The 26377-nt window shown below is 36.7% G+C and overlaps 1 protein-coding gene across 10 annotated transcripts in view; it reads left to right on the forward strand.

Annotated features, from left to right (window-relative positions):
• The window catches only part of LOC144194159 (protein diaphanous homolog 3-like), a 52680-nt gene extending 33139 nt beyond the window's left edge, over window positions 1-19541 (forward strand). For 6 of the 10 annotated variants that reach the window (XM_077713017.1, XM_077713025.1, XM_077713021.1 and 3 more), the window contains 2 exons: window positions 6910-7218; window positions 19090-19541. In XM_077713017.1, the coding sequence (XP_077569143.1) occupies window positions 6910-7218; window positions 19090-19163 (383 nt within the window). In that variant the 3' untranslated portion in view covers window positions 19164-19541. Of the gene's footprint in view, window positions 1-6909; window positions 8292-17850; window positions 18073-19089 lie in introns of those variants that run through there. The other 4 variants (XM_077713020.1, XM_077713024.1, XR_013325847.1 and 1 more) reach the window with 3 other exon arrangements.
• The last annotated feature ends 6836 nt before the right edge of the window (window positions 19542-26377 follow it).

A 26377-nucleotide genomic window follows, 5' to 3' on the forward strand; every position in this document is an offset into this window, starting at 1 on the left:
TATAAATAAATAATATATGCAGTGACAGCATCCACAGAACAATTTCATTCCTAAATCAATTTAAATTTCAATAACGGGCCAACATATGTACATGTGTAAAGACGCTAGCGTTACCCAAGTCAGTTTACCCTCCAGCTAAGCAACGTTAACGAGCATACCAACGTTATCATATTCCAAAAGTCAATTTACCTTACATTAAAGTAATAAAGAAAAACTTAAAAGTACATAATCTGTTGAAGTCTTTGAAATTTTTGCGCCATAATGGCAAGCAAACTACCATATTTTTCTCAATAACATTTTGTAATAGCATGTTTCATTTTGAAGCATGTATATTTACTTATTAATCAAGATGTAGTATAAAAAGGACTTTACATATGCACAAATTGCATATAAATTATTAATGTATATTTCCTGCATGAATATATTGTGGTGTTTATAGTTTTCTTTTAGAAATAATTTGTCCAAAGCGCATATCACTATTAATGGAAATCTGCTGTCTGTCATTCGCAACAAGCGCTACTGTTTCGAGTTTACAGTTCCAAATTCCAAATCTCATAGTTATCAGTTTTTATCACAGGTTAAACTATCTAATTTCAAGACACAAATCAAAAAGGATACTGTATCCTGTACTTGGTGGTTTGTTAAATAATTTTGAAGAACAGCTCAGGGGGTGTGAGAAATACCTGAAACTGAGTTCCTGAAGAAGGAAAAGGGAAACTGTAAGAAGTGAAAAGTTATTTGGCAGAGAAAGAGGACAGACTCTGTGTTGATGGAGAGAGAGAGAGGTTGGTTACCAGATGGTTTTTGTCAGAAAAGGAGGCGAACAGGGTGCTAACTGGTGACGAAATGGGGTACGATGTGGCTGTCTGTAATGCGATATGGCAGATGCGATTTTATTTTTAGGACACAAGGCCCCAGAACGATAGGTTTATAGGGTTTTGAGTGGGTTGATCTTTTTAAATATTCAACTTCAATGAAATATAGAGCATGTCTCCAGGCCGTTTGGAATTTATAAGTCTGTTTGGCAGGACTGGTCTTGCATGTTGATATCTGTCAACCAGGCTGAGTGTTTCACACAAACCCTCAGCTGGCAGTGAAAACAATGGCAAAAAACGAACACTTCAAAATGAAAAGACAAAAATGTATATTGAAAGCTAACATTTAATCTTATTTCCAATCAAATGGAGGATATCACATTAACCTATTGTCATTGTGTATATGCAGAACATTTTTGAGAGAGGCGTTTTCTCCGGGTACTGCGGTTTCCTCCCACATCCCAAAAAACATGCAGGGTAGGCTGATTGAACACCCTAAATTGCCCTAGGTATGAGTGTGAGAGTGAATGGTTGTCAATCTCTTTGTGCCCAGCGATTGGCTGATTAGTGATTCAGGGTGTCCCACCTGGTGCCAGTAGTTAGCAAGGATAGGTACCTCCCTTGTTAGGATGAATGGTTCAGAAAATGAATGAATGATTGTAACCACGATACAATGTTTAATTCCAGCCAGGGGATTTGAATTCCAGTTGCTCTTATTTATCTGTGAAACTGCCAAGACTTAATAAAAAGGGTGAATGGAAACTGCGTGTCTATGGGCACGGTGGAACTAAAGGCAGACCCATAAAAGTGGTGATGTCCCAATATAAGATTACATTCTCAGCCCATTGCTTTGCATGTAGAAATAATTACAGTAAGGCAAAGTAGAATTGGAGGCTGGCTGCTATGCCATCTGCCAGGTGTTTTTGCTGTTTCTTATAGTGTTTTAATTGCTCAGTTTAAAAAACCCTATAATGAGAATAGAGCATTTGATGTGCTTTTTCTTTTCAAGCAATAAAGTGAGTAATATGAAAATAATAGCAATAACAAAACCCTCTCCAAGTGATACAAACCTATAGTTTGTTATGCTCATTTCTCTGTTTCACATTTAAGTTTGATTCAGTTATAAAGTCTGTCAATAACTGTCATTCAACAATATGACAGTTACAATATTTCTAATAAATACTGAAGCGTATGAAATACTTGTTGGTAAATGGACAAGGATAAGTGCACAACCACTGCCCATTTCATTCAAACAAAAACAAAACAATTAGGTCTTTCTACAGCCAGCACAGTAATAATTGGCATTCTGCGGTGGAAATGCTACAATGCTTTTACTTTAATTGCAAAAATCTTTGAAGTTTTTTTTAGTTGTTTATGAGTTCGGTCAATGAGTGTTGGCTTTCCTGTTGAAGCTGCTACTCACACGACCGGACCTCAAATAAGCGTGAGAAAATGGATGGATTAATGGAAGCAGATGAGTTATGGACAAGACACACAGGCAGCAACATCGCTCGTGTTCAATTCATTATATATATCAGTCCTGCGACGAGTCAAAATCGCCTCCCTCTTGCGGCGAAGTGACATGCAACAAATTGTGTGTGCACGTGCACACGTGAGTCTGCAATGCGAATAGAATAGAGTTCTATTTCTGTCGCCTACCTCTACAACTAGTCGGAAATGGGTTTGTCAATCGAAAAACTACCTATGAGGAGACTGGTCAACCCAGATATAATATCCAGGTTCTACACTTTGTCAGTAAAGAGAAGTGCATGATTTTAGTGGTGTGTGACAAGCACATACTTTATAGTATTTATAATACATCTCGGCATGTTTTCCAGGATACAAATTTAAGAAGAATTGGATAAAAAAAAAAGAAGTTTGTATTCTACATTGGGGTTGACCATCCTAGTATTTAAGATAGGGTCTTTACTTTAGGGAGACATGTCTATTGTTTATTGTATTTTTCTATTTTATGTAATCATCTTGTTTCCACTGTATAGTCAATTTGATCCCTTTCAACTGTAACATGCTATGTCAATCACTCCACGGGGAGAAACTGCATTTTCTTTTCTTATAAGTGTCTGACTTCTTTCTTTCTTAAGTGATCAAATACTACCAACTTCATAGAAGTGAAGAGATGGAAAGTTTGAGAGTGATGAGAGGAAAAGCACATTTGCATCTTGTTTGAAGTGGCAAATGCAAATGTGCCAAATGATCTAAAGAGGAGGAAAAATATCTATTTGCAGATAGAGGGAAAAAATGGCTGGGCCTTTTGCCTTTGCCACAAAGGTGTTTTATAATGTGTGTGTACCACAGAATACTATATACTTATTTTTTTATATATATATATATATATATATATATATATATATATATATATATATATATATATATATATATATATATATATATATATATATATATATATATGTATATATATATATATATATATATATATATATATATATATATATATATATATATATATATATATATATATATATATATATATATATATATATATATATATATATATATATATATATATATATATATATATATATATATATATATATATATATATATATATATATATATATATATATATATATATATATATATATATATATATATATATATATATATATATATATATATATATATATATATATATATATATATATATATATATATATATATATACATATATACATATATACATATATACATATATACATATATACATATATACATATATACATATATACATATATACATATATACATATATACATATATACATATATGTATATGTATGTATGTATATATATATATATTTATATATATATATATATATATATATATATATATAGTACACACATACATATATGTATATGTATGTGTCCCCTGCCTCTGGCCTGAAGTCAGCTGCGATAGGCTACAAGACCCCCCCTATCACTGTAACGCTAGTGAGGATAAAGCAGTTCAGAAAATGAGATGAGCTATATACATGCATAAAATGAATTCAAAGTTCAGCCCATTGGCGCTAATTCCCAGACCTACTTAGTTTAGCGTGTTTTGTCCTTTTCCTCAAACCCTTTCTCAAAGTTGGAAGTTGAGAATTGTCCAGACTGTCCTGATAATTACAAATCAGTGGGAATGAATGTTTCTGGCCTGGACCCTGATTGACTGATTAAGCAGTAGTTCATTACCTTAGTTCATGTAGCTCATCAGGAGCTCGGACAGACAACAAATCCAGCGCTTACTAAATGTCTTAGTAAACTGAAGAGTTAAGATTCAGTGGAGGCCCTAACTCTTGCCTGATTGTTTATTGATTAAGTGGGTATATCAATACTTTTGTTTCACAGCTCTAGGTGTAGTTAAACACCCTCGTCTTGAGTCAAACAGTTATCTGATAGGAACTTCCGCTTGACTTGCAGTGTCAGATCTTGGATCAAGTTAGCAACTTTGAGATGACACAAGCTTCACATGTTTCAGCCTTGCTTTACAGCTTACCATGAAGGCATACATTGAAATGCTGTTTGACTTCAAAGGACAGCGAGTGGGCCTGTCACGCAAAGGCTCCCTGAGAAGAATCTTGACCTGAGAGCACTTTGACTATTTACACTAGTTTATTCTCATAAATCTTCCTTAAGTAAAGATGGAAATGAAAAAGATATGACGTGCTAGTGAATTTTAAGGTTTTAATACATATCATAGGATTCGATATTTTTGTTTGCCACTAAAGTGATGACTCTTTTAATGAATCATTGTAAGTAAAGAGTATAGTATAGTGTAGTTTTTCTTTTCCACAGCATAAAACTACGTTCATATGGCAAAATATCTTGTTAATCTAATTAAAATGCAATTATGCATTCAAGCTCTGCAAAGCTTGGATATTAGTGTGTTGCAGTTAAGAGTGCAAATTGTACAAAGATTTCATATACATAAAGTATTTAAAATTTCCACCCCTTTTTTTATTTTATTTATTTATTTTTTAATTATGCTGTCTGACAGGTTTGGCATCAGCATTGAGGTACTTAATAGAGGTATTGTAGCAAAGGCAGAAATGTATTATCTGACAAACACTGTATAGAATAATTCGTTGTAACTTAAAGATTTTCTAAATACTTGCTCTCCCTCCTGTTTCAGAAGAAGTCTGGCATTCAATTTTACAGGAACATGTTAGATTTCACAGCAGATGGTAGAGTGGTTCTTCTGTCTGCCTTCAGAACTAGCAGCTTGGCTTTGATTACCACTCAGTAACAGTGCAAGTGTGAGGGTGAATGGTTGTCTTTCTCAATGTTTGCCCTATGACTGACTAGCGACCGGTCTAGTGTGTAGTCTGCCTTTAGCTCAAAGTCACTGGGATAGATACCAGCACCACATGATCCTGAAAATGATCAACAGTGTTGAAAATGAATGAATGCTAGATTTTAGATATGGAATTGCAAATTTCTAATACCATAATTGACAATTTTCGATTTTGTTCTTGTGTTTGGTAAGATACGTAGATGCGTTTGAGGCATTGAAAACATCACACAGAAGAAAAAATATCTTTAGGGTACATGTCAGGGAGAGAGAGAAAGATTGGAATGATGAAATGACTTGGCTTTTCAGAAGTAGCATATGTTGAGTCAGAGTCTAACAATGTTGTCCTTTTTTTCCAAATACCATTGTGTCTTACAATTTGTGGAGATATGTTGGGGGTGCTGGGCAAACGCCTATGATCGAAGACTTACTTTGCTTAATTTCACACTCATGGGTTGTCTTGTCTTCCCTCTCTACTCGCTATATCCTTATTTATTTGTCACAGTTTGTGTTCAGGGACGTTCCTTGTCATTCGTCAGTGTGCCCATAAAACACACTGTCATGACTGACTGGCCATGCTCCAAACTCATTACTGATTGGCTGACAGAGTGATCTGTTCTGCTCTGTTGTGTTTGACTCCTGTTTGCCAGACATCTCATGCTCAAGAAACATTAAATGCAGTGGTTTGTGCGCTTCTGCCATACTATTCTTGTCTCAAGGTCAAATGAATATGGATCCAACCTCTCCTGCCAGCCCGCAGCTACTGATGATGAAGTCTAAATTCTACTCAGAGGGATTATTAATTCAAAATGCACGTGTGGTTTGAACCGGCGCTCTGTTTCCCTGATTTGATCTATACATGAAAGCAGATAGGTGGAAGTAGTGAAGAAAAGGCTGTGGAAGACATTGGGTGTAAGTGGAGATAAATAACTACGATGATGAGAACGACTGTAGTGTGATAGAGGAAGATGAATAAGCTATGTAATGATTGTGAAACCTTGCAGTGTTAGTGCAAACAGGGCATACAGGTTATGATGTGGACACCAGCTTTATATACGCATTTGCGTGCTTGTGGAGGAGGTTTATGGTTTGTAGGAATGTTTAAAATGTAACCTATTTCACCGGAAGACTGAATTAGCTCAGATAGGGAAGACATTGGCTGACTCAATCACCAAATTGTATTCATACAATGACATTTAATGCAGGCTTGGGAGATTGATCTGTGAATTATTAAGATTGCTGTCGATGTAGCTAAACAAAAGTTTGCGTCTTTAAAAAAAAAAAAAAAAAAAAACGACAATGGCAACGTTTAAAAACATGCAAACTCCACCCTGGAGGACGGACTTTTTATCGAAGCCAGGATATGTATATAACTGAAATTGAAATATAGGTTAATAAAAACAATATTATGTTTCTGTTCTGGTATATTAGCCATTTCTCCTTTATTGTAGTTTGTTAGGTTGTTTGGTTATGCCAACAAAGTCAAATACATTTGTGTTTTCAATCTTAACAGCCCATTTAAAGTAAATAGACAGATATATCCATTTGGTGCTCCCTTACTTACATCAATGCCTTTCACTTTTCTGTGCTGGAATGCCTGTCTTGCCATCATGTTTCCCACAAACTGACAATTCCAATTTTGTTTTTTGTGATTTTTAAGCATTTTAACCCCTTTTGCCTGTATTCATCTAACAATGTTTTGGCGTACAAATTTCAATTTCCCTAAATCACACAGTCATATTTAATACTTAGTTGTATTTAGTTTTTTTTTTTTTTCTTTGCAGAAAACAAAACAGCACCTTTACTTCGCACTCGTTCCCGGCTGAATGTGAATCCTCGTTCAGTCGTGGAAAAGGCTGCACTCAAAAAGGAGAAAGAAAGCCAAGCAGCTTCAGCAGCACCATCCAAAGTGGCAGTGTGTTCCCAGCGGGTGTCCAAGGACAGGAATCCGCCAGGCCGCTGTTTAGGTTCAGAGAGTGAAATAGTTCCAGTGGGGAAAGAACATAAATCTACAGAGATCAAGAAAACCATTGAAAGTGAGTTTCTGACATCCCAGCCATCATCAACTGGTTCAATCGTCTGTAGCACCAATGGTGAGTCGGATGTAGAAGCTCTGTTGGCAAAACTCAGGGCCTTGTAGTCGCCAAACCCTTCAACTTAGTTATATTGCATTTAGCATATTGCGCTTTGCAAACCCTTACAATACAAAAATGTACTATAAATTGTTCTTAAACATAAAATATAGGTTAGTTATTATCATCTTAAAATGAATATATTTTTTACGCAAGTGAACAGGATTAGACTTGATTTAAATGTGTACAATGAGACAAACGTTTTATTTTAGGAAATGGATTCAAGGGAAGTGCAAAGTCACTGTACCTAGTAAGAATTCATTTAATTCATCTTCAAGCATTTATCTTTCCCCATTTCAAATTAGACCTAAAATCAATGAAATTTTTGCTCTTGACTAACAATTTCAAATAAGACATAATTCACCACAATTTGTAACAACAAAGCAAGGTACTGATTCAAATTTTCACTTTTTGTGAATTTACCTTATTTTCTAACATGTTTTTTTCAGGAGCCTCTCATAAATATTTAGCATGAATATTTTATTTTATATGTTTAGCATCACTTCATATTTGGACTAATTTTCATTCAAATTGCTTTTACTCCACCTGCTCTTGCTGTGTACACAAACAACCCCTTACAGTGACATTCCAAAAACATCCTGCCACAATACAGTTCTAATGAGTCCATAGTATGTTCCAAAGAATTTAATGTAAAACAGAAAGGGAAAGAAATTACTATCTTCCAATAACAGCAGGTACTTCATAGTAATTCCACTTAATTTATGAATGAATGTCGTACCTAATATTTAATCTATATGATTGTATTTTCCTTTTTGCTGTGTGTTGTATTTTCTATATACGTACATACGTTTTCTACTTTTTGTGTAATTGGTATTGTAACATTTCGGATCTGGCATTGGATTTGTTTTGTTGTTGAGAACTATTTTGTAGCATTGAGAATATTTACACCAAACAATTCAGTTATCTTCAAATGCCATTCATATTTGAAAAGAGAATAAACAAGACCAAATTGTCACATATGTGATCCTTATATGGCTAATTAACAATTAAAAAATAAAAGTACATTTTTTTGGGATGGTTTGAAGAATTCTGTCTTCCTATGTATAGTAAACGTATCAATTCCCAATAGATTGGGATTGTCTCTGAAGCATATAATGCAAAAAAGAAAACCATTATGAATTCCAATAGTAAAGTATGCGTGAGCATGTGTGTGCGTGCGAGTGTGTCTAGTATAAATTATATATTTTTTAAACTACACTGGTATAACTCTTCACGCAGGGCACACCCATTAACTATTTCACATGAATCAGTTTAAAATATTGGAAAATCTAATGCTTCTTTAAATGACTGTCACGCCATCAAAGTTACAAGTGCATGAAGTAAACAAATAAGCAATACGGGAAACAATAAGGGAAAGTGGTCAGAAGTAGCAAAATATTAAATAAGGATGATGTACATAAGTACTTCACAACATGAATGCTGTATGCGAAGATACTAATAAAAAAGGATTTTTCACATATGTTTTACGTAGTGTTACGCACAACAACAAAATGACTAAGCATGGCAGAACGCTCATTTTGTTCTAAAAAAAGGACCAAAGTGTCAATGTTTTCTTTTTTCTCTTCCAATGGCATACAGAAACATGCTCTTTCTACCATTTTGTTGAGATGAGGCAAGCAAAATGAAATATTTCTCATTTTTTTCTTTAACTTGAGCTTTCAGTTTTTCGCTACACAAATTCTACCAATTAAGACAGTTACTACAAAAGGGGTTAGATTCTGTTACAAATCGAGACTTCATTACTTGCAAGGCTGTGCTAAAGCCATGTGGTTTATCTATCGAACTAATAATGTAGAACAAAACATATTGAGAGACAGACTGCAATCTGGACTTCTTTGATTGAAGATAAAGTTTTAAAAAAAAACATCTGGGGATTTCTACAGAAGGTTGGAAAATACAGAGCAGATCAGATTTGTCACTATTTCCCCTTGTGGTAAAGCGTGAGCATGGATCCGTAGTATTTAAAATCGCCTCTGCATATCAAGCTGTGCGATTTTACGTCACAAGTTATTTTTCTAATTTTCCACTCCTCTGGGGTGTCTGGAGAAATCATCTGTCATCTTCCCTTGAGTGTCAATCACTCCTGAACAGGAGGCTGAACACAGGAAAGAAGAATTCATCAATCGATGCATCCTCTAAAGGACACTTGTAAAACAATAATTGTCTTGCCAAGAACAACTCAGCGGGTTACTGCTGTCCAGAAGCTTGCTTCATCAGCATCTAAGTCTTGGAATTATGCAATTCTTTTTCTTGCTCCATTCATCCACAAGCCCCAACAATGTACATAGGCTCAGCCTTGCAAAGTCAAAGGGTGGATTTTGACTCCAGAAAATGACTCTGAAGTCCAACATTCCTCTCTTCTTTAGGTTGGAACAACCCATTTCCAATGCATACTCTATTGTTATTTTTAAAACTCAGATTTAACTGCTCACTATGCAAAATCCCCCTTGCCCTCAGTTCTGGATTTTCACTGCTAATGTTACGGCTTTCGCCGACGTCATAGCGAGAAAAAAGTGGGAATGGGGATGTTGTAATCAGAAGAAACTTTAATAACTTAAACTGGAAGCAATAGAGAGTAACAAAAGATTTGGCGTCAAATAACAACCAACCCTGACGAGGAGAAACACGGGAAAGCGAGGAATGAGGCACATGGATCGAGGAAACGTGGAAATATGGCATGGTTGAATCATCAGACGATCCAACAATGGCTAAGCAATCAGTGGGGTTTAAATAGACATGGGTTGACGAGACAATTAGGAACACCGGGAAAACAGGAGAAGGGTACCCCAGGGGCGGAGAAACAACAGCTGAAGACAATGGGCAATCACTCGGACAGGACACCAGGGGGAAAAAATCATAATGAAAAAAACCTAGCAACCCTAACAACTAATATGGTATTTACAGAGCGTTTTTCCTTTAAAACCGCACACGGGATGTCAGCTTCCCCACTGGTGAAGGAGGTGAAAATGATTGTTTTTCTTTAGAAGAAAATGCTGCAGAATGTAGATTAAGTTTAAGGTTCACAGTATTTTATTCTGATGATGAATGAATGTTGTGCAAATTGGGTTTTTTCTTTTAAAAGGCTATTTCTCTGTTCTTTGGATGTATAAGTAATACAACAAAGAACCATAGGAAATATTGGCAAATATTTGATAAAATTATGTTTCATCAGTCGTGTGCCGTCAGGGCCTTCAAAGCCTTTTCTGCTGGCCTAAGAAATATCTGAATAATATATATTATATTTTGTCCATCAATACTTGAAATAAGGACTGGTGACACCAGGATGTGAACCCTTACCTCCTACATGGGAAGCAGGTGACTGACCCACTACACCATGAGGCGGCTCACTTATACGTGGTCATTTGGTGATTTTATTTAAGAAAAGACTGAATGACTTAGTCTTTTTTAATGGTAAAATTGGTTCATCATCCACCGAGATTCAAACCAAGTCTTGTGGCAGAAAAATGCAACCAATTGTTGGTGCAAGTCTACTGCCTGACTACTCATTGGACACCCTTAAGCAAGGCAGAAAGCTGGTTCAAACAGCTTGTGCTCAGTTGTGTACCCATCTCAACTCCTTGCTCAGCCACATTCAACATTATCCCAATGACAGTGGATGCTGTTGTTAAGAAAAATGAGACAATCTAATCTGCCTACTCTGGCTATTGATTCTCAATCAAGATCACCAACATCACTTTCATTACCTGGGTGTTTTTCATTAAACCAGTAAAACTAGATGTGCACATCAAACATATGCATATACTTTAATTTATTCATCGGCTGTAGGATACTGAATTAGCACATTTATAAAAGGAAGACATTTTATTCCAGCATTCAACTGATACTATTCACACTGTCTGTGTTTACTCATCTGAAAAATAAATTGTTATTGCTAAACATATCACTGCCAAAATCCTCTTCTCCTCCAAAATAGTTTGCTCTTGACATATATTAAATTGAACTTCAGAGTGAATTTGTGTATATCTTTCGGAATTTCATTTTTTGCCTCTAGTAGTACCAGAGTCTAACATTCTAAACCCCCCTCTTACAACTGAGTATCACTTGTTGCTAGAATCCCACTGATCTGTGGCATTGAAGCAGGGGATCCTTGACATGGGGCTTAGATCCACCATGCTACTGCTGGTAAACTAATCATGTCACAGAGACAAGACCTGTTCGTTTTTCTTCAGTTGTGCAAAGATCAAGATGACAAGCCAACAACTCTTGGCTATTATCACTGCTTGTTCTTACTTGTATCCTTCTACTTTTGTTTTCTCTTATGAAATGGGGGCTATCTCTATCTGTTGCAGCAGGTTTATTTGTCTCTTGAGCAGCTTTGATCACAGTTGCATTCCACTAGCATAAATACTTTGCCTTCTTCATTTGTTTCCTTTGTTTGTCTGCCTTGCTGTGATGTTTTGTCAATGTTTTCTTGTTACGGGGATCAATCACCAAAACAAAATAAAAAGGTATGTTTGGAAAAAAATAACTAAAGAAGCATCCCTTGCAATGCAAACACACTAAGTCAAGAGTCACATTAAATATGCCAAATATTGGAGAAACTCCCTTTTGTCCCTGTCTTCAAACAGGTAACACTATAGACTAAACTTAAACATGTGAACACCATTTTTTTAAATTTTGTTAATTATATGTATACAATAATACATATAATATATTGTCATCACACTTGTATTTGGAGACACATTTCCCTCTCCTACTTTGTTACAAATCTGTAGGTCAAATTTGACTTTTGATATCCATGCCGCCCGTTAACTCACCCAAGTTTTGCCTCTCAAAAGTATTGCTAAACACTGCCATTGCATCACCTATCTCTTTTCAGAAGCTGAGAAACTTGTCTGACTTATATCTGCAGCTTGAATTGATATCCATTGATTTGTTTTCAACAGGGTAAGCATTGCGTTTGCATATTCATCTGAAATTAAAACAAGGTGCTTGCCAGGGTGACTGAACACTCCAAATTGTCCATTGACAACTGTGATTGTTTGTTCTGTATTGGCTTATTTGTTTAGATGTGCTCTGTGGTTTGCTGGCAACCACTTTAATGTAAACCGGCTCATAGTCAATGTTTTATTTCATGTTTCACAAATGCTCCATATGGCCACCACCAGCAGCCCGGACCACATCAAATCTGAATGAGAATTCCGAATGTGCCTCAGCATGTCGTGGTCCATGGTCTTGAGGCAGTTGTTATGTGTTTCTTCATGTCAACCTGCATTCATTTGTCGTTCCGCTTATCCTCAAAAGGGTCGCGGGGCTTGATATGATCGATACATGAAAAACTGAACAAGAGCTACAGTCAATACGAAGGGCTGGGAAATCCTAAAGCACATGAGAGATAATGTTTAAATCTGCTTGATTTTTGTCTATGCTGCGCTGGTGGCCACATGTGAGCATGTGTAAGGGTTCTTAACGACGCCTTCAGCTGTCAGATTCAATACAACCCTCAAAAACTATTGTATGGCTATAAAACCTCTACTGCAGCTACAGCTGCGACACATAAAAAAATTCATCAATAATAACTTCATACAATTGAAATTTTTTTTAGGAATATCGCCATATTTTACTCACCAAAAATCATTTTTACCTGTACACAATATCCATCCTCCTTTCTTTCCTCCTCCTTTACTATGGCCATCGAAGCAAATGCTGAAAGTCGAGCCTGACCTGTCGTATTTCGGCACACCACTGGTGTGTTTATATGTGTATGCGCACACACACACACATACATACATAAAAAACGTACAGCCCGGGAGATATTGTGCCTAACCTCGCTTGTGTTGGGACGTGTCCATAATCAACCACCGTTATCTATGTACCAACCCACAGTGGTACATTGCTAAGGAGCATGGCTGTTGTCCATGTATCTACCACAGGGGGTCCAACACCCTTGTGATAATTCCTGCAATGGGAAACTGCCAACACATTCCCTGCACCTGATGACTAAACAGCTCTCTTTACAGCTGCAGGCTCTTAAAATAAGAAAAGACAGCTGCATAGCTTCAAATTAGAGAGCTGGCATTACCTTTTTGCACTGACTGGTGCACCTGCTGAGAGACTAGGAATAAAATGTCTCTTATATAGAAACTGTTAATTGCCTTCCCTGTTAATTACTCGCAAATGAGTATATTCAGCAGTCATGGACTGTCAGGGCCTGCAAGGCCTTCTCTGCTGGCCCCCCTAAATATCTGAATTACAGACTGATGCTAATTATATTTTGTCCATGAATTCTCAAATAATTCAAAATTGTCTTCCTTGTATTGCCTTTCCCCTGGTTGTGCTGCTTCCAGGTGTGTTTTCATATTTAAGCATTTAACCAATCACATTTCAGCCATTATTTGTTTCCAGGGTCAGAGATCAACTTGGAGGCCCTGCAGCATAAAATAAGCTTTGATAAAACTGTTGCTTTAACCTTTCAAGCAACAATTTTACCAAAACCTATTTTATGCTGCAGAGCCCACCGGTAGTTTTCTGACCCTGGCAACAAATACTGGCAGAAATGTGATTGGTTAAAGCCAATCTGATTTTGAGTTGGCGACACCAAACCCTTCTCGCAGGCGTATGGATACATTATCGCTTTCACAAACTATGATTGGTTAGTGGTAGTCCACTCTTTTTTATGGAACATTTTAATTTGATCTGGTCCAGTCTCCTCTCCTGCCACCTCAAGGGTATGAGTGTTCTGGGCACACGGGAAGGGATGCATTTTGATGCTAAACTGAGAAAACTTGATTTAACCAAGCTATTTGGGAGTTGCCAAACAATGTTTACAGGCAAGAGAAAGTAATTTAATAAACAATCAGGATAAAGAAGAAGAATGAGTTAGTGAGTGCTCTGTGCGGTTTTCCTTTTTCCAGAAAAGGCGATTAAACATTCAGAGTGACATTGACAGCTAGGGGAATGTTGGGTTAACAATTTTTGTATAAATATTTTTTTTTGTGAAAACAGAACAGTAACAAATTGAAAACGGGTGTTTAGCAGTGAAAACCAGCATTACATACAACACACTAGTAACTAACTAAGTCGTGCCTCGGAATGCCTTTTTTGAGTGAACTTGCTTACTGCGCTCCACAATGTGGTTTGTCCTCCCAACTCAATGTCCACGTTTTGAAGAGGACGTAGTATAGTCGGGATTTTGGTGGTCTTGATGCTATAAAACATTTGTGTTAGTACACTCAAATATTGAGTAACATTTTTACTCAGTATTTTACATCAACTCACCTTTATTCCAGGCCATCTGACTCCATTAAAAATTTAACATTTGAAACACAAAAATGCTTCATTGTATTTTTCCAGACTGTCAGCCACCCCTTAAACCATTAGTTAAACGATGGTTGAACCCCATTGTTCCCCTTGAATCTCACCGTTGCATCTTATTTTGACTTTGTGAATAATTCTGTGCTTTTATTATTGTTAGAATACTGTATTTCTTGGACTATAAAGTGTGGCAGATTATAAAGTGCAGCATCAATAAGCAAATTTATATTCTTGCATATGGCACTCCTGATTATGATGCACATTAGTGCATTGATGCACGGCATTTCTCTTATGTTCTTTGTCTTTTATCATTGTAATTAATAACAATTTATTTCTATATTTAATGTTTGTTTTGAGCATCTGTTTAGTTTAATGCAGTTATTCTGCAACAAAATAGGGCAAGGTCATTATTTAAAACAAAAACTGATGTCTAAAGCACATTGTCAATTTTAGGCAACAATTATGCATATGTTGTTTCCCGAAAACATCGTAGTTTGGGTAAATCATTCTTCTGTTAACAGTGCACAAAGCAATGTATGGTAATTGAAGTCAGTCAGTCCAACCCCTGTGTCTCAAATCAAACAACGTCATCAGGCTGTGGGGTTCAAGAAAGCACATCAAAGTTCAGTCTTTTGAGCATTGGTTTCACACAGTGCCTAGACCGTGGGTACTAACACATCTATCGAATATTCATTGCTCATTACTGCTCACTCCATAACATGACTCATAATGACATATTGTTAGATCTCCCAATCATTGGTGGTGTTCCTGAGAAACTTTGGTACCAAAAAACACATGCTTTGAGCATCTGCAATATATACACACTTCAGTTCATCTGACCCAACCCGACACATGCTGAGAAAGAATTAGAGGACTTCCACTCAGTGCCAGTAAATGCCCTTCTGTTTTAGTCACTTATGCCAAATTGTCACAATTAAGGTTTCTATGTCCACAAGAAAAATAAAAAATACGTATCACACAATTTTACATCTGTTTTTGGAGAGTTTACAACAGGCTCCAAATTTGTCATATCTTTTGTTCTTCTCAGATGTATTTGTCCATGTAGGGTAATCATGCAACAGAATGTAAATAAGATATGAGCTCAATAATTCTGGGGAAGACGGAAAAATTCTGCATGTTCAAACTCATCCATCCAAAATGAATGTCCAGTTTGCCCCAAATTTTGTTGACATAAAATTGTTGGCAGCCTCATGCATACATGTCAAGCGTGAAGGAATTTTTCATCCCCTGATTTCCATTGCAAAGCAGTGAAGTTCTAAATCAAAGGGATTTTTAAAACACTTTACATGATTTGCAAATTTGATGAGACATGCTGTTTATTTGTCAGGCATCTGTAGCTTTTGGCTATAAGCTTCAGCTTAATTTAATCTTAATGCTACATTCATTAGGCAAATATATCAGTGTCTCCTTCCATGCTAATGTAGTTTGCTGAACGTGTAGTAAAATTTCATCATATACTGTGTGTGTGTGCATATGCATAAAATAATGTATTTAACCCGCTGAACTCATATATAAGCGTTAGAGGATGAATCTTCACAGAATGCACCCCTCCTCGTCTTGTATGCCATGTACCCAATTTATTTGGTAGAAAGATTGTCATGTCTAGGGACGAATGTGAAAATTAAAGATAAACGATACTTCAAATTTAAAAAAAGGGAAACGATTACTATAACTGAAATAGTGTGATTAAGTAAATTGTTTTTTTAAATGCATCATGACACTTGTGATCTATATAAACCTCTAAGTAATCTCTTAGTTTCTTAAACTGGTAGAGAAGATAAAAAAGGAAAAGTGACCCCATTTAAAAATGACTTTACATAGTGTTAGTGAGTGTCATAAAAATTAAAACAGTTTCAATGTTGTTGTTTTTTCTTTATCTGCTAGGGAAAGTGACATTATGATTTTGTGTGCATTATAATACATTGGCTAAATAATTTTAAGATTAACACTAGATTTTTAAGGTAATATATTTATTATATACATTTGTTATGAACAAATGACAACTATAATGTTGTTAAATCTAAATTGTTTATTTTTCCATTTCATATGCTAGACCCCATTCCTGGTTGCTAAAAAGGGTATACAGTTGATTTTTTGTCGTCCTTTAATGAAGAAAAATGGGATTCATTAGTTTATTTTAGCAGACATAAACAAATTGTAATGCTAATGCCTTCAAACTTTTTCTTTGTCTTAATTTTGTCTTCTCTTGATTTAAACGAGCTTATTAGAAATTCTTCAAAGTTGTCAACATCCTAGTTCCAATGAGTGTGGCATGTAAGGTCATTGTGACATGCATAAAGAAAAAGAAGCACAGTGGCTCCTTTTTTATTCCCTATGAATAGAGTGCCAATTAAAACAAGAACGCTTTGTGTTGTTGGGTTGGAAAAAAAGACAGTCTCACTTACTGAAACACTTTGACTCCTCTTGAGAAAAAGTCATGACAGATGAGAAATGTACAGTAGTCATACTGCAATTGATTGGGTTGAGGCTGTAGGGAGGTATAAACATTCTTGACGTGCAACTGACGAATGCTTTTAATGTGCACATTCACACTACAGAGGAAAGGGAAAAAGAAAAAATATATACGCTTAACTTGTTCTGTGATTCTGTGCTCATTCCGTAAAGGCTTGGGTTTCTTTGACACACAAGGGATTTAAATTTAGAGTGTTCACTGAATTGTGGGACTTCAGTTCGTTTCCCCACCCTTCTACTTCACTTATGTACATGAGGGCAATTATTTGTGTCGAATTAAAATAACTCATGCGAAGCAAAAATATGTCTGTGTGATTTTGATTGACACTGTGAAGTGAATAAGAAAACATGCAAGAGTTTAAGTCGAAATATATTTCATAAGAAAAAGCACAGTCCTTTAGGGCAGTGTTCCCCAACCACTGGTCCGTGGACCGGTACTGGTGCACGAGCCACCTAGTGCCAGTATGTCAGAGTAAAAAATTATATTTTTTTCAATCTCACTCTGCTTCTTGAAATGAGAAAAGTTGTTAAAATAATATTAATAAATAACTGCTATTATGCTTGGGGCTTTTAAAGTTATTTTTTGCCGCCATGGGTGTTGTCCGTGTACCGACCCCATGCCCACGCAATTTTGTCTTAAGTTGTCGCCCTCCTTATTCACCGGTCAACGAGAAAATAGAAAGAGCTTTACCGGTCTGCGATCGGAAAAAGGTTAAGGACCGCTGCTCTAAGGCTTTTTAGATTATGATTATCATTTGTAAATAATTCATGGGGGAAATGACTACTAACTTTTCCCACTTGAAGGTACAATAAAGGACTAAGTATGATCTGGGTGTGAAAAGAGACAAAACAACAAATACTTCTGCCTAATATTGGAGAGTGGTGGCCCAGTGGATAAGTCATCAGTTTCCTGCTTCTTTGGTCTTGGCTTCAAATCCAAGCCCCTGCAAAGATTTTCCCAATATTATTCAGGTAAATGAGTGAGATAAATTTACAAGTACTACTGCTTTCTCTCACAGGGTGGTGGCCCAGTGGATAAGTCATCAGTCTCTCACCTCTGTGGTCCTGGGTTCAAATCAAAGTGCAAGCAAAGATTTTCCCAATATTATTCAGTTAAAAGAATAAGTTCTAATGCCTAACTGTCTAAGTGTATAAGTCTTCAGTGGTGGATGAAGCATTTTGTCCAATTTCCTTGGATAAAAGGTTTCAACACCCATGTATAAGTGGGGCACGAGTTGGTGTAGTGGGTTGCTCACTTGCCTTTTGACCGGAGAGTGGTGGCCCAGTGGCTAAGTCATCAGTTTCCCACCTCTTTGGTCTTGGGTTCAAATCCCAGTGCATGCAAAGATTTTCCCAATATTATTCCGGTAAATGAACGAGACAGAAGTATAAGTACTACTGCTTTCTCTCATAGGGTGGTGGCCAAGTGTTTAAGTCGTCAGTCTCCCATACCAGTGGTCTTGGGTTCAAATCCAAGTGCATGCAAAGATTTTCACAATATTATTCAGGTAAATGAATGAGATAAAAGTATAAGTATTACTACTTTCTCTCACAGGGTGGTAGCCCAGTGGCTAAGTCATCAGTATGTCGCCTATGAGGTCCTGGGTTCAAATCCCAGTGCAGGCAAAGATTTTCCCAATATTATTCAGTTAAAAGAATAAGTTCTAATGCCTAAGTGTTTAAGTGTATAAGTCTTCAGTGGTGGATGAAGCATTTTGCCAAAAAAATGACTAAGTGTTTCACCCCATTTCCTTGGATAAAAGGTTTCAACACCCATGTATAAGTGGGGCACGAGTTGGTGTAGTGGGTTGCCCCCTCGCCTTTGCACGGAGAGAACGTGAGTTCGCTTCCCGGACCAAGCAAGCGGTCGAGGGTCGGCCGAAGGCCGACCCGAGAACGCCTTTTGCACAGACTGGCCCCTCCAACTGTCTTCCGAACTGCCGAAGGCAGTTCGGAATATAACCTTTTACTGAAAAGTATGACTAAGTGTAAAATATAAATTAAAAAGGTTTTCTTTTTTTTTCTTCTTGTTCCATTTTCCAGACAACAGGTGTAGTGATCAGCCAAACAATGGCAGCGGGAATCGAACCCAGGTCTCCCAGGTGGGAGTCCAGTGATCTAACCTCTGCGCCACCAAACAGCTACACTTTCCTTAGTTATCATTTGAGTGTCTTGACAAGAAGTACACAGAAACAACTAAGTGAAAATGTGTCCAAACCAGGACTTGAACCCATGTCTCCCAGGTGGGAGTCCAGTGAACAAACCCCTGCGCCACCAAGTGACTACACTTTCCTTTGTCATCATTTGAGTGTCTTGAGAAGAAGTCCACAGAAACAACTAAGTGAAAAAATGTCCCAACCGGGACTTGAACCCAGGTCTCCCAGGCAGGAGTCCAGTGAACAAACCCCTGCACCACCAAGTGACTACACGTTCCTTTGTAATCATTCGAGTGTTTTGACAAGAAGTACACGGAAACAACTAAGTGAAAATGTGTCCCAACCGGGATTTGAAGTATATAAATATATGTATGTATGTATGTATGTATGTATGTATGTATGTATGTATGTATGTATGTATGTATGTATGTATGTATGTATGTATGTATGTATGTATGTATGTATGTATGTATGTATGTATGTATGTATGTATGTATGTATGTATATATGTATGTATATATGTATGTATATATGTATGTATATATGTATGTATATATGTATGTATATCTATATACATACAATTTTTTTATTATAATAAAAAAAACATTTTCGAACACAATAATGTCATTGTTTGTGCGAGCTCAGTTATTGTTTGATAAAATGTCACACCACGCTTGTACAGCACATGAACTCTGATACACCCGCGACATTCAAAAGTAGGTGTCGTTCTCCTTTCTGCATCTGAGTCTAAGATGAAGCTTGCTTTACTTGCTTGATCCATTAAAGCTTGTTTCCTCAATAGCCAAGCGTAGCACAGTGGGTAGCATTGCAATGTGTGACGAGTAGGTGGGAAATTGTCAAACTTGCATTTGATGTAGCATAAAAAAAAATATCTGCCAATGGCTATTTTGACTACATCTGGGAAATATTGGGTGTTATCTATGCTTTTAGAACTACTGCACATCTGTCAAATTAACTTGCATCTTTTTCTTTTTATTAAATAAGATTATTTTATCCACTGAGCCTAGTGAGGATAAAGCGATTCAGAAAATGAATGAAGATTATTTTCCCTGGGATACACTTCACTGAGGTCTAGTCTTGTGTTTTAAGTTGCGACTGTACTGTTGACCATTTCACTTGCATTATTCTAAGTTCTTTCTGGCCTATTTCCCGCCCTTAAAACTTAGTTTCTTTTATTTCTCTCTAATGTGCAAATGGCACAACTGTAAACAATACACAGATTTTATGTAAAAAAAAAAAATAAATAAATAAATAAATAAAGGAGTGGAAAAAAGATTTAAAATGAAGTAAACCCTGTATTGGGATTACAACTCACCCTACCCCCCCCCCCCCCCACCACACACAGACAGAGCTGCTGAATCATTAATAGCAGTGACATCTGTGTGGCCATTCATTCCAAAGACAGAAGCAGTGTAAGGTCCCATTTGCAAGCTTCAAAATGTCATTTTACCCAGACACTCAAGACAACCAACGACTCCATAATCTATGTGTGCGTGTGTGAAATGGTTGAATTAAATTAAAGTGAAAGACAAATCCCTTAGCATATCCATTCCAGTTGAAATAGTTTTTTTATTCATTCATTATCTATAACGCTTATCCTCACAAGCGTCACAGGAGTGTTGGAGCCTATCCCAGAATTGTTGCTAATTTAAAGTGTATCACACATAAGCAGTTGAGGGTTGAAATAATAATCAGACATATGCTTTTATCATCATTGACTCAACAAAAGCCTACTAATTGTCATCATACCCAGCTGTGTACAAAATTGTTAAGGAATTGCCAGGAAACAGAGCTAAAGGTAGACCTAGGAAAAGATATATGGATGTAGTGAGGGAGGACATGAAAGAAGCCGTTGTAGGGGAGGATGATGCAAAGGACAGGTTGAAAAGAATATAAAGTTGATTTACAGTGGCAACCCCTCACGGAACCAGCCAAATGTTTACTACTGGTGGTATCTCATGCATTTTTACCCAAGTCTATTCGTCTGTATGCAAGTGGTTATGAATAACACCACAAAATGGCTACATCCATAATCTGTGCCATTTTTTTGTTTAAATTTTTCTCCATTAAAAGTGGTCTTATAAATTCACCGTTTGCATAAGCAAAGTATTTTAGGCAACTATCTTTCATATGATTACTAGGTATTGTCATGGTGTTTTTCATAGACAACATTGCTTTAAAAAAGGGATTTAAAAATACAAACTTTTCGTTTGAAAATCAGATCAGAAAAAAAATCAGTTGTCAGATAGGCTGCCTCACAGTGACAATTTTCTAGGTTTGAACTTTGCACAGATGAGATGAGATTAAAGTAGGGTTTGGTGAAAGGCCATATGAGACTGGTGGGGTTTGGTAACTCCAACAAGGATAAAAACCACTAGAGGGATATGCCCAGAAACCATAACCAGGGAGGCATTCTAATCAAATGCCCAAGCCACCTCATCTGGCTCCTCTCGATGTGGAGGAGCAACGGCTGTACTCCAAGCCCCTCCCGGATGACCAAGCTTTTCACCCTAGTTTGTCTTAATCAAAGGAATAACTATCTCTAGAAGCTAGTGTGGCGTTGAATAGTACAAGACATGGTCATATTATACTATAAATCAGTAAGAGATGATGTATGACAAACTATAAGTTTAATATACTCATTGATTTCATGACCAAATGTCATTTCAATTATTGTTAAATATAATAATTTCCCTACTTGCACTGTTTCACTTTCTGTTAATGCTTTGTCTTTTCTGCTGGATAAAAACAGAGAGCAAGCATTCAATGATGTGAACCACCCTGGAGGAAAAAAAAGGCACATTATGTTGCATGACACTCTTTCCTGATGCCAGTGCCGAGCCCTCAGGAAAAGCTCCAGGCCGTGTGCATGTTGTGTTGTGCTGACTGCACAGTTGGATGATAGTGACTTATAGCATATTATAATGTACTTTTTGGTGTGTAATTGCAAACAACTTTTAAACTATCAAATCTTTTTACTTTTAGTGCAAACTCAAGGCCAGCAAGTCATCTCATTATACTGTTTAGAGGCCTTGTGTGGGAAGTTGGAAATGTAGACTCATGTGGAGGTTAAACATAGCCACAAAATACTCTTGGGCTATTACATATCTTTAACATTGTTGTACACATTGTGATATACTACAAACCTCTGACAGATGACATATCCTTGAATAGATAGTTTATTCTTTGGTGAAATGTAAAAGTATGTAAAATAAGTTACAATTTTGCATAACAGAAATATGGAATTGCTGAATTTTGAATACTCATTTACTAAAATGTGGACTGCTCTGATGTTATTTTTCATAATTACTCAACCAAGATGTTTTTTGATATGTGTATTTATCTTTGTAATTAATGCACCCGATGGTGCAGAGGTGATCCCCAAGGTGATTTGATTTTGATGCTTGACCCTCACAAGGGTCGCAAGGAGTGCTAGAGCCTATCACAGCCAACCACTGGCAACAGGTGGTTAAAACCTAGAATTGGTTGCCAGCCATTAATACTTTTGCAACGTAATAAAGTTAAATGTAAAAATATATTAGTATTACTGGTCTTTGCTAAGCTTTACAATTGATGGCCAAGTTGGTCTCATACTCTTCTGAACACTTCTGAGCACTTTGAGTCAGGGGGAAATCCAATTATGACTCTATAACTTGACCCATTATTGAATTTCCTCCTGATGTCAGTCTTTCGATGGTTCACTCACCCAATTCACCAGGTCCTTTTTGTCTTTTATAAGGAAAATTTACCACAGTAGATATGCAAACATGGAGTTGCTCAGAAATGTATCATTAGAAGCCAGCATGTAAATAAGCCACATATGGGCCAAAAAAAAAAATCTATTTACGAAATGGCTGCCACTGATGGCGATAGAGTTCGAATGCAATTTTACTTACGGGTTGATGCTTATCATAGATAAGATTGATGGGAAGCCCGCCAGTGCCAATGATGTTGAAACATGATTATTCATTGCCAAGTGTGCCAACTTAAAATACAATTGAATTAAATCGCTCTTAATGGCAGCATGTGAGCTAATGAGGTTAAAATATATATTTTCAATTCATATCATAATCACAATCTTTATTATTATGGCATATATAATGGTATTAGTTTTAATTCAATTGAGCTGTTTCTGCGAGTTTGTTAGAATATCGTAAAAGCCTTCCTGGCAAAGAGATTTTGAACCTTGAAGATAAGTGGTCCGTGCTTTTACCCTATGCCTCCAGGAACGTCACCCAGTGCAAACAGGTTTGAAGTGTGGTGACCAAATAGTGCTCTTCTCAAAGCTCCCTTTGGATAATAGTCAGTGATCCAAGGTTTCTCTCACCCAGACTCACAGGTTACTGGAATCCCATTCAGTACTCGCGGCATGAAATACCTTTTCTCAGGTTTGAGAGTTAAATATAGGAGAGTGAAAGGTTGCTTTATCTGTTTCACGGCCCTTTTTTTCACCCACAATACTGTTTGGAGCTCGAGTGGTGCTTTCGTATCAACAAGAAACCAAGTTGGGACGTCGTCACTGGGTCTAAAACATCTATGCCATTACAATAGCAGTAACCAAGATCAGGTGGTGTGTGTGGAGGAGTGTGAAGGTGGCTTATGTTATGTGAGTATGAAGCCTGCTTGACAATGGACAATAAAAGTGTTGTTCCTAAACCCAGTCTCTTATCAAGTGAAAATGGAACTACACTATATAACAGAAAACAGGTGCAAAAAGGGCCAAAGCTCTCTGCTCAAGCTTAAAGTGCGCCTATCACGCCACTACATCGTTTTCCCTTTAGTTTTGTTATGCTCACAGCCAGTGTTATAGTTGTATTTTTTCATTTTATCGGAAAATGGTTAATACATGTTATCTCGAAAGTTGGAACTACACGAACAATACCGTTATAAGACTAAGAAAAATTGTGAATTGAGAACATAGAAAGAAGTGGAGCAGTTGGGAGTAGACTATTATGTTGTTTAAATCCATACATTTTCCTCAAAACTTCTTTGACCAAGTGACAAAAGATGTGTGGCCAACATTCAGGTTGTTTTTTGAGGGCTAAACTACACTAAAATATACTGGTCTTAGATGGTTAGCATTCAAGATAGCTGTCCTAGTCAAAGCCAATGGAACCAAAGGACATATTTTTATACCCTACAGCTGCCACTTGACTGGTGGATAAAGAAAAAAAATGGTGCTAACCTAAGCACAAACCTGGAATGAACACGAGCACCAGCTTTGAGGGGAAAAGCTGCCCCCTAGGAGAAGTAGACGAGGTGGTCAAAGACAGGGAAATATTTTTTTTTCGGATTCTGCAGGCTTTCAAACCCACGCTGGATAAGAGAAAAAAGATGGATGCCTAGAGAATCGCCAACGCACAGTAGTTGATATAATACAGGGGTGGCCAAGTACGATCCTCGAGAGCCCCTATCCAGTCTGTCTCATCAGCAAGCTGTCCAGAAGCTTCAACCCGATCCCGCTTGTTTGATTCAGGTGTGTTGGTGGAAAACAGACTAGATATGGGCTCTGGAGGACTGAACTTGGCCGCCCCTGATATAATAGAAGTCAAACAATATGTACCAAGAGTGAGCGCAAAGTATTCTGTTATAATTGTCCTTGTATATGTTTTTTGATTGATTAGCCAATTGAACTAAAATATGATGATGATGATGCGATGAGGGCTGTTTGGGTTAATTGTCACGTGCTTTAATATCTCAACTGGTCTGAGCAGGATAAGCATTATTACCATTAACCTTGACCTTAGCGGTCAAATAACAGATAAAAGGCTATGTAATGTTTTGAACACGTAGCTGAGGAAGAAAGACATTTCTATGTGCTGACACTCTCGCATAAAATTTGCAGTGGAACACTGCCAATAGAAAGACTTAACAAGTATAACATGTTGGATGTTCCTGTCATGGAGCAAGGGAAGTGAGGATAAAATTAGACAGATTTTGCTTCAAGCCCAGAATCAAACAGAAGAACGATTCTACCAAGAATGCTAAAAATTAAAGTTAGTTCTTTTGCTGTCAGGTGCAGCTGAAACACTTTTAAAAACTGCATTCATGTGTGCTACATTCAAATGGAGTTGTAACTCTCCTTTGTCACATTGACTAACTAACTCACTATAGACAGTTGTTATTATGTCTAGACACATAGATTGCAGTATATTTTTAACAAATTTAGATCTTGTGTCATTTTTCTCATTTATCTAGCTTCATCATTCATTTACCCTTTATTTCGCACCCGCACTATGGTAACTTGTTATGATTAAAATAGTTGATTAAGAATTTTAATCTCATGTCCTAGCATGACTTTATCATTATAAACTTTTTACAACTTATTTTCTCAGGAAAATTGAAATAACAAATGAAAAGTAGCAATCAATGACTATTTTGAACATCCACCTCACACTTGTGATATCAGTGAACCAATTTCAGGCTCCAGTCTTTCTGTGCATGGTTTGCATGTTCTCCCCCTGCCTCCATATGTTTTCTCAATATTTCTTGGTATCCCCAATACAAATGTAATGTACCAGTATATTAATAGAACCCTTTAAACTAACAGTTTATGTGGATGGTTTTGAATGTATGCCGTTCCCTGACCACGGTCAGTTGGGCTTGGCTCTATTAACATATTGGATGTGTGAATTATCAGAAACAGTAAGTACAGCTAAATTGTTGAAAGGTTGCAATATCCATAATTTTAGTTACACTGTCCTTAATTCTTTTAATCCTTAACATAAGTTTTTTTTCTTACCTACTCTATTAAATCTTATGCTAAATTGTATATACATACTACTTGTTTTTTTTCTAAAAAAAAAAATATAATAATAATTCAATGTAGTGGATTGCATTAAAAACATTTCTAGTGGTAACTGCAAGAAGATTTTGATATGAAATAGTGCATATACACAACATTTAAATCAGTTATTTCTTATGGATGGTGTTGCATTGCATTTTCCTTGTACTGTAATTTGTTTGAAAATGTGACCAATATTATTCATTCATCACAATTATTCATTCTGCAATTGAAGATACGCCACTGGCACCGTGCAAGTATGTAGGTCCCTTGAAGCTCACGTGAAAGAGATCCATTTTCTAACCCAATCAGTTAAGGGTCCTGGCCATAGTTCAAGAAATGTAATAATTTCCCACCAGCCACGAACTTT

Source organism: Stigmatopora nigra, chromosome 3 (assembly GCF_051989575.1).
Source record: "Stigmatopora nigra isolate UIUO_SnigA chromosome 3, RoL_Snig_1.1, whole genome shotgun sequence".
Lineage (NCBI taxonomy): Eukaryota > Metazoa > Chordata > Actinopteri > Syngnathiformes > Syngnathidae > Stigmatopora > Stigmatopora nigra.